This window comes from Taurulus bubalis (assembly GCF_910589615.1).
Source record: "Taurulus bubalis genome assembly, chromosome: 12".
NCBI classification, from domain to species: domain Eukaryota; kingdom Metazoa; phylum Chordata; class Actinopteri; order Perciformes; family Cottidae; genus Taurulus; species Taurulus bubalis.
The window spans coordinates 20,567,060-20,580,726 of record NC_136600.1 but is presented as its reverse complement, the minus strand read 5'-3'; the positions used below and the strand labels follow the sequence as shown (position 1 = coordinate 20,580,726).

Genomic DNA, 13,667 nt, shown 5'->3' with positions numbered 1-13,667 from the left:
TTCATTATTAAATAACTCATTTCTTTATTACTCATAAAATATACAGCAATCTCAGTACTGCAAGAATTCATTGGAGTGTTGAATTCACAGTAATAATTTCTATATACATGCTAGTTTCATCCCTCAAGAAAAAGCAAGGAAAAGAAAAAAAACATCTTTTCCATTCTAAAGAAGCTAGCAACTGTATGATACATATTTCCAGTTAAAAGGATATTTCAACAGACAGAAAAGGGAAGATTTGAATCATGGTAGGATCGAGTGGTTTCTTTTAAGTTAAAGCAAGCAAAACCTGTCAACAAACATTGACTAATATACGAGCAAAGATATCGTTCAAACAAAAGAAAAATCAAACGCTGTTCTATCATTGGTTTACAGTGTTTCTTCTCAACAAAGCCTCAGAGTCTCAGTACAAGATCAGTGCCTCTTAGAAATGTTCCATTACTTACCTAGTGCACATCACTGTACTTTCACAGCTGCCTCAAAAACCTTTTCTCAGTAACTAATGAAGGCACAAAATGAACACATAAATAGGAAGCAAAATTACACAAATAATTTATTCTTGAAAGACTAAACCGCAATGGACAGGTCAATATACAAAGGTAAGGTTGATCAACTTAAAAATAACCTGGCTCACAAATCAAATGTTTTTAAATTACTCAGGTCACTAAATCAGATTTCTTACTGGAGGATGGAGAGTTTAAGATATGAACATGGGTGTATTAAAATTGTTGATCTCAAAAAAATAAATGATTTTCCGCCTGTATGACTTACAGACTTGAAGGGCAAGTGCATTCTGACGGATGTAGTGTGCGGGCATCAACCTTCTCCAACTCATCAAGGAATACCCAAAATGTACCCCCCCCCCCCAAAAAAAAAACAATAAACCCCCAAATTCTCAATCTAATTTACACAGTTAAAACTGGGTTAAAATGCATCCATGCCTTTTGGTCCCTGTCGGTTTAGCTCCGTGAAGTGCTACCGTCCCTCTTCAGCATGTTATTGCCGTACAAAAGCCGCTGTCCGCCCAACAAGCGCAGTTTTCAGCACTCAAAAAGTCAAGGTTGGTAAAGCAGCGGTTACTGAGGTCCAGTATCAGCCGAAGGACACCTGGTGCTGGATGAGGTCGGGATGAGTGTGGGCCAACATGCTGCACCTCCTCCCTCTCTCCGGTGTGTGTGTGTGTGTGTGTGTGTGTGTGTGTGTGTGTGTGTGTGTGTGGGACAGGGGGACGGACGGACTCTTAAGGCTCCTGTGGGCGCATTTCTTTCTTCTTCTGCCCCCCCAAGCTGGCGGTGGGTGATTTTTAAGACACAGTGTGTGTGTGTGTTTATGCATTTATCGCTCCCTGCTGTCCCTCAGTACGTCTCCGAGTCCGAGTCATTCAGCTCTTCCTCCTTGTAGAGCCCGTCTTGATGGCTGATGTTGTTGAAGCTGCAGTAGGAGCTGTGCTCGTCGCGCAGCGCGGGCAGGCTGTCGAAGGTGACGCTCTTGGAGGGGCTGGTGGTGTAGTGGTTAATGGCACTGAAGGGGAGGGTGGGTGCCGGGGCGCAGGGGGAGACAGGCATCATGGTGGCCAGAATGAGGGCGAGGCAGTCTGCCACATCTTTGTTGGGGGCACAAGCCAAGGCGGGTGTGTAACCTGGAACATTGACAGTATGCCAATGTGACATGTTATATAATATAAATACAAAGTTTCAGTTTCCAGTTGGTGTAAACTATTCTGTTTAAGGATTAAGCAGTAATTACATGGCTTTTCTGATTTTTTGATGGAAACTGGATGAATTATAAATAATACATCATGCAATAATACATAAATAAATAATCTTCTCTAATTTCAAGTAACAGATATGTGCTTTGTCTCATAGCGGAGCTTCACATTGCTGCTTTTAATAATCGTCAGAGTCTCATATGTCTCAACTTCTGACTTGCGTTCTCTCTGACCATTAGGTCTCCCTCTCCTGTTTGATGATACGTCACTGGAGTTGCGGTGCTTATAAGAAACCCCAAATATGATTGGCTGAGTAGCATCTTGTGATACAATTTACAAACGCATGTAACTGGTCGTTGTGTTTCCTGGAGCGCTGAACGAGTGCCATAGAGGCTGAAAAAGCTGCGGCGGTTAAAATATAAGCGCTCCATTAAAATGTTATAATTCTCAATTATCTATCTACCTATAGGCCCACCTCTGTTTCAGAAGTGAACTTTATGCACATTAAGTAGCTGAAATGTTGCGGATGTGTGGACTAATTGAAACTGCTAAATAAAAGCAGCCCAGTAGTCATTTGTAATGATTACTGATAATGCTGTGGCCATTAGTATTGATGTTTAGATGAGACTTCCTGATGTACTGTACTGGTATAGAGTAATAGAAAAATAGCATTCTGAATTTACCGTTTTCATCGACTGCAAGCACGCTGGCTCCCTTTGCAAGCAGCTCTTGCACCACCACTGTTAAACCATTTCTTGCAGCCACGTGTAGAGGCCTTGAAAAACACAAAACATGGATGCACCAACGTGACCGTCAATATTTTACGATTTGTATCTCTATATTACTAATTCAAATCCCCACAGTAATCCACCCACACTCCACCACTCCATCGCTCATAGATGCAGCAGGAGACAAGACCCTAATGTAATACATGTGATACATACGTCTGTAAGGCGGCGTTAGTGGCATTTATGAGGTTTCTGTCTGTAATCTTCTCCAATATCAACAAGGCACTGGTTTCATGTCCCTGTGGAAAACAGGTGCAGTACGATAAATATCAAAAATCACCACAGAGAATAGCTTCTAAATGTGCAGTAACTTTAAACACATACTTGCAGGAACAAACTGTATTATTGCTGCTGTAGAATGTAGGAACAGTGCCACCACATGGCAATACTAACCTTACTGCAGGCGAGATGAAGTGCAGTGCTCTTCACAGCATCCTGCAGAGTGAGATCTGCTTTTGCACTGCTCACCAGTAGTTCTAACAATGAAAAGCAAGAAAAACGAATTGACCCTAAGCCAACGGAGAACTGCTTATTGCATCCCAGAGAGGTATTTTACAGTCCAGTTATTGACAGTATAGAACAAAAGTGGTTAAAGTAGAGAAGCATTTACCGACAGCGTTGGTCTGGCCATTTTCAGCGGCCATCATGAGCGGGGTTTTCCCGGCAGCATCAACACTGTTGACCTGAGCATTGTGGCTCAGCAGCAGCTGGAGACACTCCACATGGTCAGTGAAGGATGCCGCATGTAGTGGAGTCCTGCAAAAATATCATCGGAACAAGGGTCATTGTTATCCCAGTCATTATGTGAGCTTTTAATTATAGGTACAAAACACTTGTCTTTATATGAATGGGTATACCTGCTTTTACTGTCTTTGGCATTGACAATGGCAGGGCCCAAAGTGTCTATCAGCATCTCAGCAGCACTTTCGTTGTCATGGATTCTAAAGAAGACGAAAGGGCCCAATTATTTAATCTATTAGAGGTTTGTGTTCACATGCATTGAATTAAAACAGAGGACGGCTCAAGATCTTACACGGCACAGTGGAGGGGGCTGAAAGAACTGCCTTCGGCCTTGTGAAAAACCTCTTGTTCCAGCAAAACCTCCACACACGTATCGTGACCTGCAGACAAGAAAGCATTAACCATATGAGCCTTCAGCTCGGGGTGCTCACAATCAGGGCTCTCTTAAAACATTTGTCCTGATCAACATGTGTACAAATTGTGCCTTTGAGTGCATGAAAACCCATAAAGAACAAACATGAAAAATGATTGATTGTGCATGCCAATTTTAAAATCTACACCAGCTTAAGTGCTCCTTCTTACTTTCTTGGCAGCTTGCCCGCATTTAAGAGCATACATTGCTAAACATCAGATACACATTTCCATAACTACGATTGTTTTTTCAAGCAGGTTTTCAAACCCTCAACTCTGTACCATTGTAGCAGGCCCAGTGCAGTGGGGTGTAGCCTTGGTTGTCTGTTAAGACAGGGAGTGTTTCCACTGATTGGGCAGCATGCAGCAGGCCTCCCAGTACCCCAATGTGTCCACATGCTGCCGACAGGTGGACTGGTGTGCGCCCTTTACAGTCTCGCACCAGGAAGTTGGCGCTGTGCTGAAGCAAGGCCTCCACACATTCCTCGTGACCGGTCACCGCCTACAGACAGAAAACAGTAGATGTTAGTGTTTTTACTGTTGACTAATATCCCAAATAATTAGGCATTTCACATGATTTGAGAGCTGAGTTTACAATTCAAAGAACATTTTATTTGTTCATCTATAACATGCCTGGCAGCATAGCTAACATATGTACAATAATATTTAAACATTATTTTTGGTAGGAAAAAAGCTCAACACACAACAGACGGAACAATTAAGGTATAAACAGAAAGAAAATGTTCCAAAGTACATATACAGTGTGTTTCAGTGTGTGTAAGAATGGGAAGATCTCCTTACTCCTCTATGAAGCGCTGTCCTGCCCCACTTGTCTTTGGCTTCTACATTGGCTCCCTTATTTAGCAAAGAATACACACAATCCGTGTGTCCACTCAGGACCGACAGCATCAAAGGGGTTCTAAGAGATAACAGGCAATCATTTCAGCAATTTCTTTAGATCATCAGTGGGGAAGAAAAACACAAACACATTTTACTTACTGTCCATTCCCATCTTGAATGTCTACTGCACTTTTAAGATCAGCATTTCCAATCAGCAAACGCAAACATTCTGAATGACCATTAGTTGCTGCAGGGAAAGAAGGAACATACCATTAGCATACCCATAATAATACTAATAAACTATATTGATATGGTACTTTAAAACCACATTACAAAGGGCTTTACTAATAAAACATTTAAAAAAAGAAACCACACCACAAATAATCCCAGCAAACAGAGGTGCAGTAAATATAATACCCACTATGATTTATGAGCCACCAAGTCCAGATCCATACCTGCAGCATGGATGGGGGTTCGCTTCAAAGTGAAGTCTTTGACCAGGATGGAGGCTCCCTGGTTGATTAGGACGTCCACACACTCAACATGGCCCTTAAAGGCAGCCAGGTCTAGAGGTGTGCGCCCTTGGCTGTTTCTCACATCCAGATCCAGCAGAGACTGCACCAGAACCTCCATAGCATGGTGGTGGCCGTGGTATGCCTGAATGATTCATTCACCATGAATACGTTAACATCAATTAGATGAGATTGAGGATAGTGCCATGCTAAGGCTAGTCGGACAAGGATAATACACATTACTCACAGCGAGGTGCAGGGGGCTAACGGGGGCTCTGACATCGGAGTCATTCAGGATGTCTGTCCCTGAGGTTTCCATTAGCTGAACAAACCAGGTACACAAGTTAGAGTCTACTTCAGATATGACTCACGCTCAGAACTACAGATAAGAATGGCATGGCCCACTGACAACACACATGGCAACATTCACAAAAAATATCTGCACAGTGCGATAGCTCCCAACAAATTCAATTTAACATTTCGATCTAGCAGGAATCTTCGTCAGACAGTAAAATGACCTTCACAAAGAAGAACAAGCAAGACGACAAGAATAAAAGCAAAAATTCAACTCACCACATCTAGAGGTGTTTCACTTGCAATCTGTGGGAGAGTGGGAGAAGCACCAATTAATTAAATAATTACAATATAGCAATACGGAGAAGCTGATTGTTTTGCATCATGTATGTTGGAGTGAAGCTCTCACCAGCTCCAGACAGAGGCGATGTCCATACGCCGAGGCGTAGTGCACAGCATTGTAGCCCTGATTGTCTCGGATCCCTGGATTTGCATCATTTCGCAGTAAATATTCCAGGCACCTGCAGATGCACAAAGAGGCTTTAGTCAGGGAAACATCATCTTTCAAGTCTTGAACTGTTACTCAGCATAACCAATAATGCAACTGAGATTTTTGTTCACGAAAACCCTCAAACTAAATAACCCGCCTCCCACACAGCCACCCGCTCCTTTGAGATACTGACTTTCCATCTGTGTCAGAGGCAGCGGCGTAGTGGAGAGGAGTGCAGCCCCGCTCGTCTAGGTCATTGACGCTGGCCCCGGAGCCCACCAGAGCAAACAGGCACTGGTAGTTACAGTTGGCAGCAGCATAGTGTAGAGGGGCCCTGGAAAAGCAAATATAGCTCAGCTCCCTATTCAAATGTAACCACAAAACTAGGAGAGAACAAACTCTTGATCCATTATTAAAATGCTACAAACCTGCCGAAGCTGTCCTTTCTATTAAAGTCTGCCCCCGTGTTGAGGAGAAGATTGAGACATTCCAAGTTTCTGAGGGGTTAGGAAGATCCATAAGATTAACTGATAACAATCATTTGTGTTCTAGTTCATGATCTACATCCTAAGACTTGCAGCCAATATTAAAGCTGTCTATTATGTTGCTTATTTTCGCTTTTACTATTTTACTCACCCTCCAGCAGCTGCAGCATGTAAACAGGTCCTTCCAAAGTCATCAGGTGTGTCAATATCAAATCCTGCATCAGAGTAATGGATTAAGATCCTGCATATTGTATACAAGGATTAACAGCAGATGTTGCACATTTTTGACATTTTTATTTAGACTTATGCAACTCCAATAACTAACACATTCAACAAGATCACTTTGAATTGTAACTACTATTATAGGTAGCTGGACAACATGAATACGGAGTTGCTCACCTGAAGACAAGAGTTTTCGGCAGCAGTCAGAGAATCCACTGAGAGCAGCCAAATGAAGTGGGAACATACCATGAACCCCTCGCCTGAAAGTGACACAATCTTGTTGATTTACTCAGTATTAATCAAATAACGGTAGTGCTAAACTAGGGGTAGGAAAGTACTATTAATTGTACAGCACAATCTCCATCCAGGCCCTGCATCTATGCTTTTGAAAGGTTTAAACATGCAACACTTCCACAAGGTGTAAAGTTGTAACGGTTGCTGTAAAAGAGCAGACGGGCTCACTCACTTAGCCGTGTCAGCTCTGTTTGTGATGAGGGTGTTGATGAGGAGCTCGTGTCCATATCGAGCTGCAATGTGCAGCGGAGTATTTCCGTTCTTATCTTCACAGTCAATCTCAGCACCTTCAGAAAAAAAAGAAGAAGCACTTAGTCGATGTTGCGCTGAGAGGCAGTTCGGGTTTTACGGTCCAGCGTGAGAAATAAAGTCAGCGAGGCTGGATTTTTAGAGGAGCTCACCATTCTCAATGATTGCTTGAGACCTAGAAAACCTCCCGTGGATGGCTGTCATGTGGAGAGGAGTCTTACCATCTTTACTCTGGAGGGATACAAAAGCATGGTGGCATCACAATGTGGATCATTACTATGGCTTTCTGCTCTAAAGTCTATTCCCCAAACAAATAAAGTGCCTGTCTGACACAATCAAGTTTTAGTGTTGTAAAATGACCACAAATAAACACTTGGATTCAACACACACAAAACATATTTAAACAGTGACTCTTAACCACAAATATTCTTTGTTTTGACAGTTAACAGTAACATTGTTATAATCATTATTTCAAAATCACGATGTTGGGCTCAACCCTAAGCTATATATCTGGAAAAGGAGTGACAGTTATTAAGTAACAGCTTCCCCAGGTCACATCCATTCTCAAATAAAGACAGGCATGATTTTGTTTTTATAACTCACCTTAATGTTGACATCAGCCCCATTGCACACAAGGAGCTCCAGACAGAGGGCGCCGTGGCGCGAAGCGGCAGTGAAATGGAGAGGTGCGAACCCCTTCTCGTTCACCTGGTTTACGTTGGCGCCGCACTCAATGAGCTCATTCACCACCACATCCTGCCCGTTGTAGCACGCCACGTGGAGGGGTGTGTTGCCATACGCGTTGGGCTCATTGATCTAGACGGCAAGAAAAACGAAGGGGTCGTCATCACATCACAAGACAGTCACTCTTTTTTCAAATGGCAAAACAAATATATACACTACCGTTCAAAAGTTTGGGGTAACTTAGAAATGTCCTTATTTTTTAAAGAACAGCACTGTTTTTTCAATGAAGATAACATAAATTAATCAGAAATACACTATACATTGTTAATGTGGTAAATGACTATTCTAGGTGGAAACGTCTGGCTTTTAATGAAATATCTACATAGGTGTATAGAGGCCCATTTCCAGCAACTATCACTCCAGTGTTCGAATGGTACATTGTGTTTGCTCATCGCATAGAAGACTAATGGATGATTAGAAAACCCTTGAAATCCCTTGTGCAATTATGTTAGCACAGCTTAAAACAGTTATGTTGGTTAGAGAAGCTATAAAACTGGCCTTCCTTTGAGCTAGTTGAGTATCTGGAGCATCACAGTTGACGGTTCGCTTACACTCTCAAAATGGCCAGAAAAAGAGAACTTTCATGAGAAACTCGCCAGTCTAATCTTGTTCTTAGAAATGAAGGCTATTCCAATGCGAGAAATTGCGAAGAAACTGAAAATGTGTCTGGGTGACCACAAACTTTTGAACGGTAGTGTATATATCGAGCCATTATCCAAAACATAAGCAGTGGATAAGGCCAGGTTATGAGTTATTAAATGTGTGTTCTCTCCTGCTCAGACCATAAGCTCTGGCAGTGTCTGCAGTGTAATGACAATAAGCTTGTCGGTGGAACTTACATCCACCCCCAAGTCCAGGAGGTATTTGACAACACTGATCATTCCACTGGAGGCTGCTGCGTGTAGCGGGGTGTACGATTTCTTATCTTTGCAGGCCACCTCGGCTCCATGAGATGCCAGCAGCTTCACCACTTCTATGTGTCCTGATGACACAAAGAGAATGATTTCATTAATTTGGTCATATCAGAACATGAGTATGAATGAAAAAATATCTTTTAATACTTTTGAGGCCTTTAAAAGTAGAAGTATTTTCTGGTCCTGGACTTTTCAATTAACCACAAGATGACATGAAAAATAATAATGTGATGTAAAAAAAATCCCTGTGCTTGATTTATTACCCATGTAGGCTGCCCAGTGGATTGCACGGCGGTCCCTCTTGTCGAAGGCATTGATGTTTGCTCCTCTGGAGAGCAGGAGCCGCACCATCTAACAGCAGCAACAGAGGAAAAAGGAGCAGTCAGGAAAAATGTCGAGGGAAGTTACAACATGAACACTTCTAATTCTGCTGCCTTTCAGTCAGTGTGGCAACTCAGAAAGCCCTTCACAACCTCGCTCCTTCATACTTTTCTGGACACCAACCTCCTCACCCCCCCTACTCTGTCTAAGCCCCGGACCCGAGGGGACAGGGCCTCCTCCATTGCTGCCCTGTCCCTCTGGAACTCTCTCCCCAGCACCTCAGACATTCTCCGTCACTTGCCGCTTTCAAAACAGCACTTAAAACTAATTTATTTAAATCTGCTTTTAACCTGTGATGCTAGTGAAGTATGGTTTTGTTTCTTACCGTTATGTAGTCTCTATTGTTTACATTGTTATTGCTTCTATTCTTTCTGTCTTTTAAAGCGCTATACAAATAAAATGTATTATTATTATTATTATTATTATTATATAATCATTGTGTATACATGGTGTTTAATGCCTTAATACTTCACCACATACATGCATATAGTTTTCTTTGATTTAATCTAATCTCATGAATTACATGAGCATCCACAAGGCTAAACATTCTTGTTTAAAATTGCTGAGCAAACATAGGTTGAAAGGCGTTTTGACCTTTTGCAAACACACAACACAGGAACAACATCAACTGCACAAGTAGAAGAGAAGCATGAAACTGTCAATTTCAACAGTGCGCCTAAATTGAAGCTACAACTGCATTTTCTCAAATCTGTATATGCTGAGTGTTTTATTGGAATATTGCTGCAGAATCAAAAAGGTAATCAAACAGCTTTTATTCGCTTGCTTTGCATACATTGCGCTCGATTAAATTATGCATTTCCAGTTGTATATAATTAACTTACACATGAGTATATAAAAAGTCAATGTGCATCCAAGTAGAAAAATTGCCGGTCCCAAAATGTGTTGTCTTTACAAGCTAGGACTAGTTCATTGGAAAGCAGCTACATTATTTGTTGAGTTTTTCATGGTGTTTATATTTGTGCAACCAACTCCCAGATACAAAAGCAGATTTGTATCACCTTATCACAACTCAACCCTACACCAATACAACAATATGCCAAACACTGCAGATACAAATAACTTAGTGCAATTTGTTGTGATGTATACTTTTCATAAATAGCACAAATTTCCCAAATATTTTTTTACCCAACTTTGTCAAAGCTAAACACAGATAAACAAACAATACTAAAAGGAAGAGGAACAACTGGCAAAAAATGTGTGTGTATGTATCGTCTATATAATAAAGAGAGGATCTGTTGTAGCGACCACAGTTATGGCTTTGGTCATGACTGGCATAAATGCTAAGTATTGTTCGTAGTCTGCAGAGCTATATGTGGATGTTGATCGTTTCACTTCACACTTCTTAAATGGGCAAAATCATAGCCATTGTTCAGTTGTTCCTTATTGTAAAGCCATTGTGTTCATACATTTATGAGGCAAGCAAACACATGCTTTCAGTAAGAGGAGAAGACGAGGAACTTACACAAACCCCTCTGAGTCTGTTGTGTCAATATGATCAGTACTGAAGTGCTTATACATTTAAAAAACAACAAAGACAGGACATACCGTGCAGCAACAAAGTCAGCACCAACCCTTTAAGTGAGTACATGTATTGTTTCTTCTGCAATTTATATTCAAATGTGTTGCCATTTTTATCCATTAAAGGTACGACTACATCAAAACTTAAAAGGTGTTGAAGTATTTCTTTGAGCAAAGCTGAATCAAACCATACTCTTGGCTTAATATTACCTCTAGATGGCCGCTGAAGGCCGCATGGTGCAGCGCAGTCCGGCCGGCTCTATCGGACACATTCACATTGCTGAGCAGTGGGACAAGGGCCTCAGCGCAGCGGACAGCTTTATTTGCTGCGGCGATGTGTAGCGGTGTTTGCCAGTTCTTGTCCCGGGCATTTACGTCTGCCGAGTGTTTCAGTAACACCTGGACAGCCTCCTGCAAGACGTCATCACATGTAGGTTTAAGCTCCACACCGTTTAGATTACGAGATACAGAATCAGAGGAACAGTCACATACCTCACTGCAGGAGGCCACGGACCGGTGCAGAGGAGTGAGCCACTTGTTATCTTTGGCATTTACTCTGGCACCTACAAGTCAGAGGAGGTCGGCTGTTAAACTGTTTAAGGTCATACAGTTACGTGGCATCTATTGAAACCGTTCAACAAAATGGCTAACGCCCTTTTGACAATTCTGTTTACTTACATCTTTGTCTGCATTGTCATAAGAAAAGAGCAGACTGCAAAGGGTGCATGTAGGTATTCTACAATATTGAATGCAGATGCATCAACAGGTTAACGTTGAAGATCATTTACTGTCAATACAGTATGTCAGGACCTCCATGCACGACACAAAGATGAAGAACCATCATTCCCAAAATGGTGAAATTAATTTAGCCATGTTGGTCACACATCAACAATTTAACAAGCTCAAATTGTGACACCAATGGGGCATTTCCTGTATCATCTTTCCTGAACACATTTCTTTTCCTGAAACATGAAACCGATAAATGTTTCCAAAACCAATCTGCTAGATTGCTTGATATGTGAACTTAATGTTGAGAATGAAATGTTCCACATAATGACCTCTAAATGAACTACACTACAAGAATGACGGAAAGGTATATGACTTCAACAGCTTTTGCACATGAACCTTCTTTTCAAAAACATACCTGAAAGAACCAGCAGCTCTATAATTTCTGCATCACCAAGATAAGCAGCAGCATGCAACGGAGTCCGCTTCTCATTGTCCTGTAATACGTGAAAAGGAAAGGCATTAAAAAAATTGAACAGAAACAAAACGGTTCACATTTCCAAGTTATCACCTTTTGTTTCTTCTTAAGTTTATACAAGTTAATTTGGCCCTGATCTGTTGTGACATTAAAACCACATTGTTTTTCTTTTGACATATTGACAGAAGCACAGTCACCATTTATGGGGAAAAAAAAGTGGTTTAAAGACACAATTCAGTAACTTAAAGAGGCTTCCAGTAAAACACAAGCTAGTACAAACCAGCTTTATTCGGAAAGAAATACCCACACCAAAGGAGTAATGTTGAGGAATACAGTACAATAAGCAGAGCTAGATCATACAGTGTGAACTGTAAACACAATCAATGTGAATTTGTGTTATTTGAGGCCAAAGGCATTTATACACAAGAGGCTTTACATTCTGTGTTGCTGAGATTAAAAAAAAATAAAAATAGAACAATAATAGGTGAGGAAACAGATGCAGAGATTACTGAGAGTCGGTTGGGGTTACCTGTGCGTTCACATCCTCTTTTTTGAATATGAGTGAGCGTACTTCATCTGGATCCACATTGAAAATAGCTTTCAGCAAAGCAGGCTGTAAAAGAGAGAGAGACTGTGTCAAAATCAACGGGGTCTCAAGACCTGCCTGACATGCAACACAATCTCAGACTTCCATTATTACAGTAAAAACTTGCCAGACCAATGACCTATAAGGGGAAACTTTGTTTGTGAGAATACAAAACAATTCTGGCCTTGGTGACCTTAAACCATAGCGAGACTTCAGAATCTTTGTCATCAAGCACCACAACACACTTATTTGCTCAGAGTTTCCACAATCATGTTTAAAAAGTCCCTATATATTGTTGTTAAAAATATTTTTAGTCACAGACTGGTGCATAACTACAGTTATAAAAAAAAGATACTAGAGCAGTTCAGTACAAACATTTAACAAAATGATGACATCAGAGGATGATGGAGGCAGACTGTTGGGATTCATACAGACAAATGCTGAGCAGCCTCTTTCTAATTCTCTTCTGTGTTTAGTGACAGCTGGCAAGCAAAACACAGCACAGAGAGCATTATCACGATATTTGCACGACTACAAGCCCAACACTGTACTCCAAACGACTGATGTGCCGTCGGCATCTCCAATGGACACAGAGACAAAAAAAATGTGGTTCACCACATCAAACAAGACAATCGGCGGCAAAGATGACACAAGTCAAAAAGAGTTTCCAAAGTAAAACTGAAGTCTGACTCTTATTGATCATACCATTCCTGTCCTGGCTTCTTCGAAAGTAGCCAAGTTGACCTCACCCTCCTAGAGGTTTATACAAAAGGAAAAGTATTGCTGTCTGTGTGATCTTTACAAAACTTTAGCTGCACTATTTGAGTAATAATGATATTGAGTGTCATATTTTTCCTTATTTCCATTTTGCACAAATTTTATTATGCATGCCTAAAAAAACAGATTTAAGACCGAAACCACATTAAAGATTTATTGGTGCAAGCAGCTGAAGTCTTGGATTCTGACACTGTTGCAGCATTTTGCAAAAACTTCCTGTCAGACAAGGGATGCGTCCCAAGTCTCTTAATTGCATCAACATTTCCCTCACTTGTCTTTTCCAGGGATGCATAGAGAGACGCAAGGAAACCATGTGAGGAGAGAGGAAACGAGGAAATATGTTTTTAAAAGAAATACGACGTCCTTTCCTCGAAAGCATCACGTGAAGAGACGTTTGTTTCTGATCACAGCTGTCAGTCTTTTGACGGAGTTTGTGTCTGAACACATGATCAGTGGAACAAAGTCGTTTTCTGGTCCCGACAGTTTTT

At 41.3% G+C, this 13,667-nt stretch overlaps 1 protein-coding gene across 1 annotated transcript; it reads right to left on the bottom strand.

Annotated features, from left to right (window-relative positions):
• ankrd28b (ankyrin repeat domain 28b) lies at window positions 1–9,043 on the bottom strand (the record flags this gene model as incomplete). The annotated part of the gene is made up of 23 exons (XM_079227455.1): window positions 1–1,639; window positions 2,392–2,483; window positions 2,653–2,735; window positions 2,890–2,972; window positions 3,107–3,252; window positions 3,354–3,437; window positions 3,530–3,617; window positions 3,931–4,150; window positions 4,450–4,567; window positions 4,648–4,735; window positions 4,944–5,145; window positions 5,248–5,322; window positions 5,574–5,600; window positions 5,704–5,815; window positions 5,978–6,118; window positions 6,213–6,281; window positions 6,421–6,484; window positions 6,669–6,751; window positions 6,958–7,072; window positions 7,187–7,265; window positions 7,638–7,850; window positions 8,618–8,760; window positions 8,956–9,043. 23 exons carry the CDS (start codon window positions 9,041–9,043, stop codon window positions 1,356–1,358), a joined length of 2,697 nt encoding a protein of 898 aa, XP_079083581.1. The 3' UTR covers window positions 1–1,355.
• Between the last annotated feature and the right edge of the window lie 4,624 nt (window positions 9,044–13,667).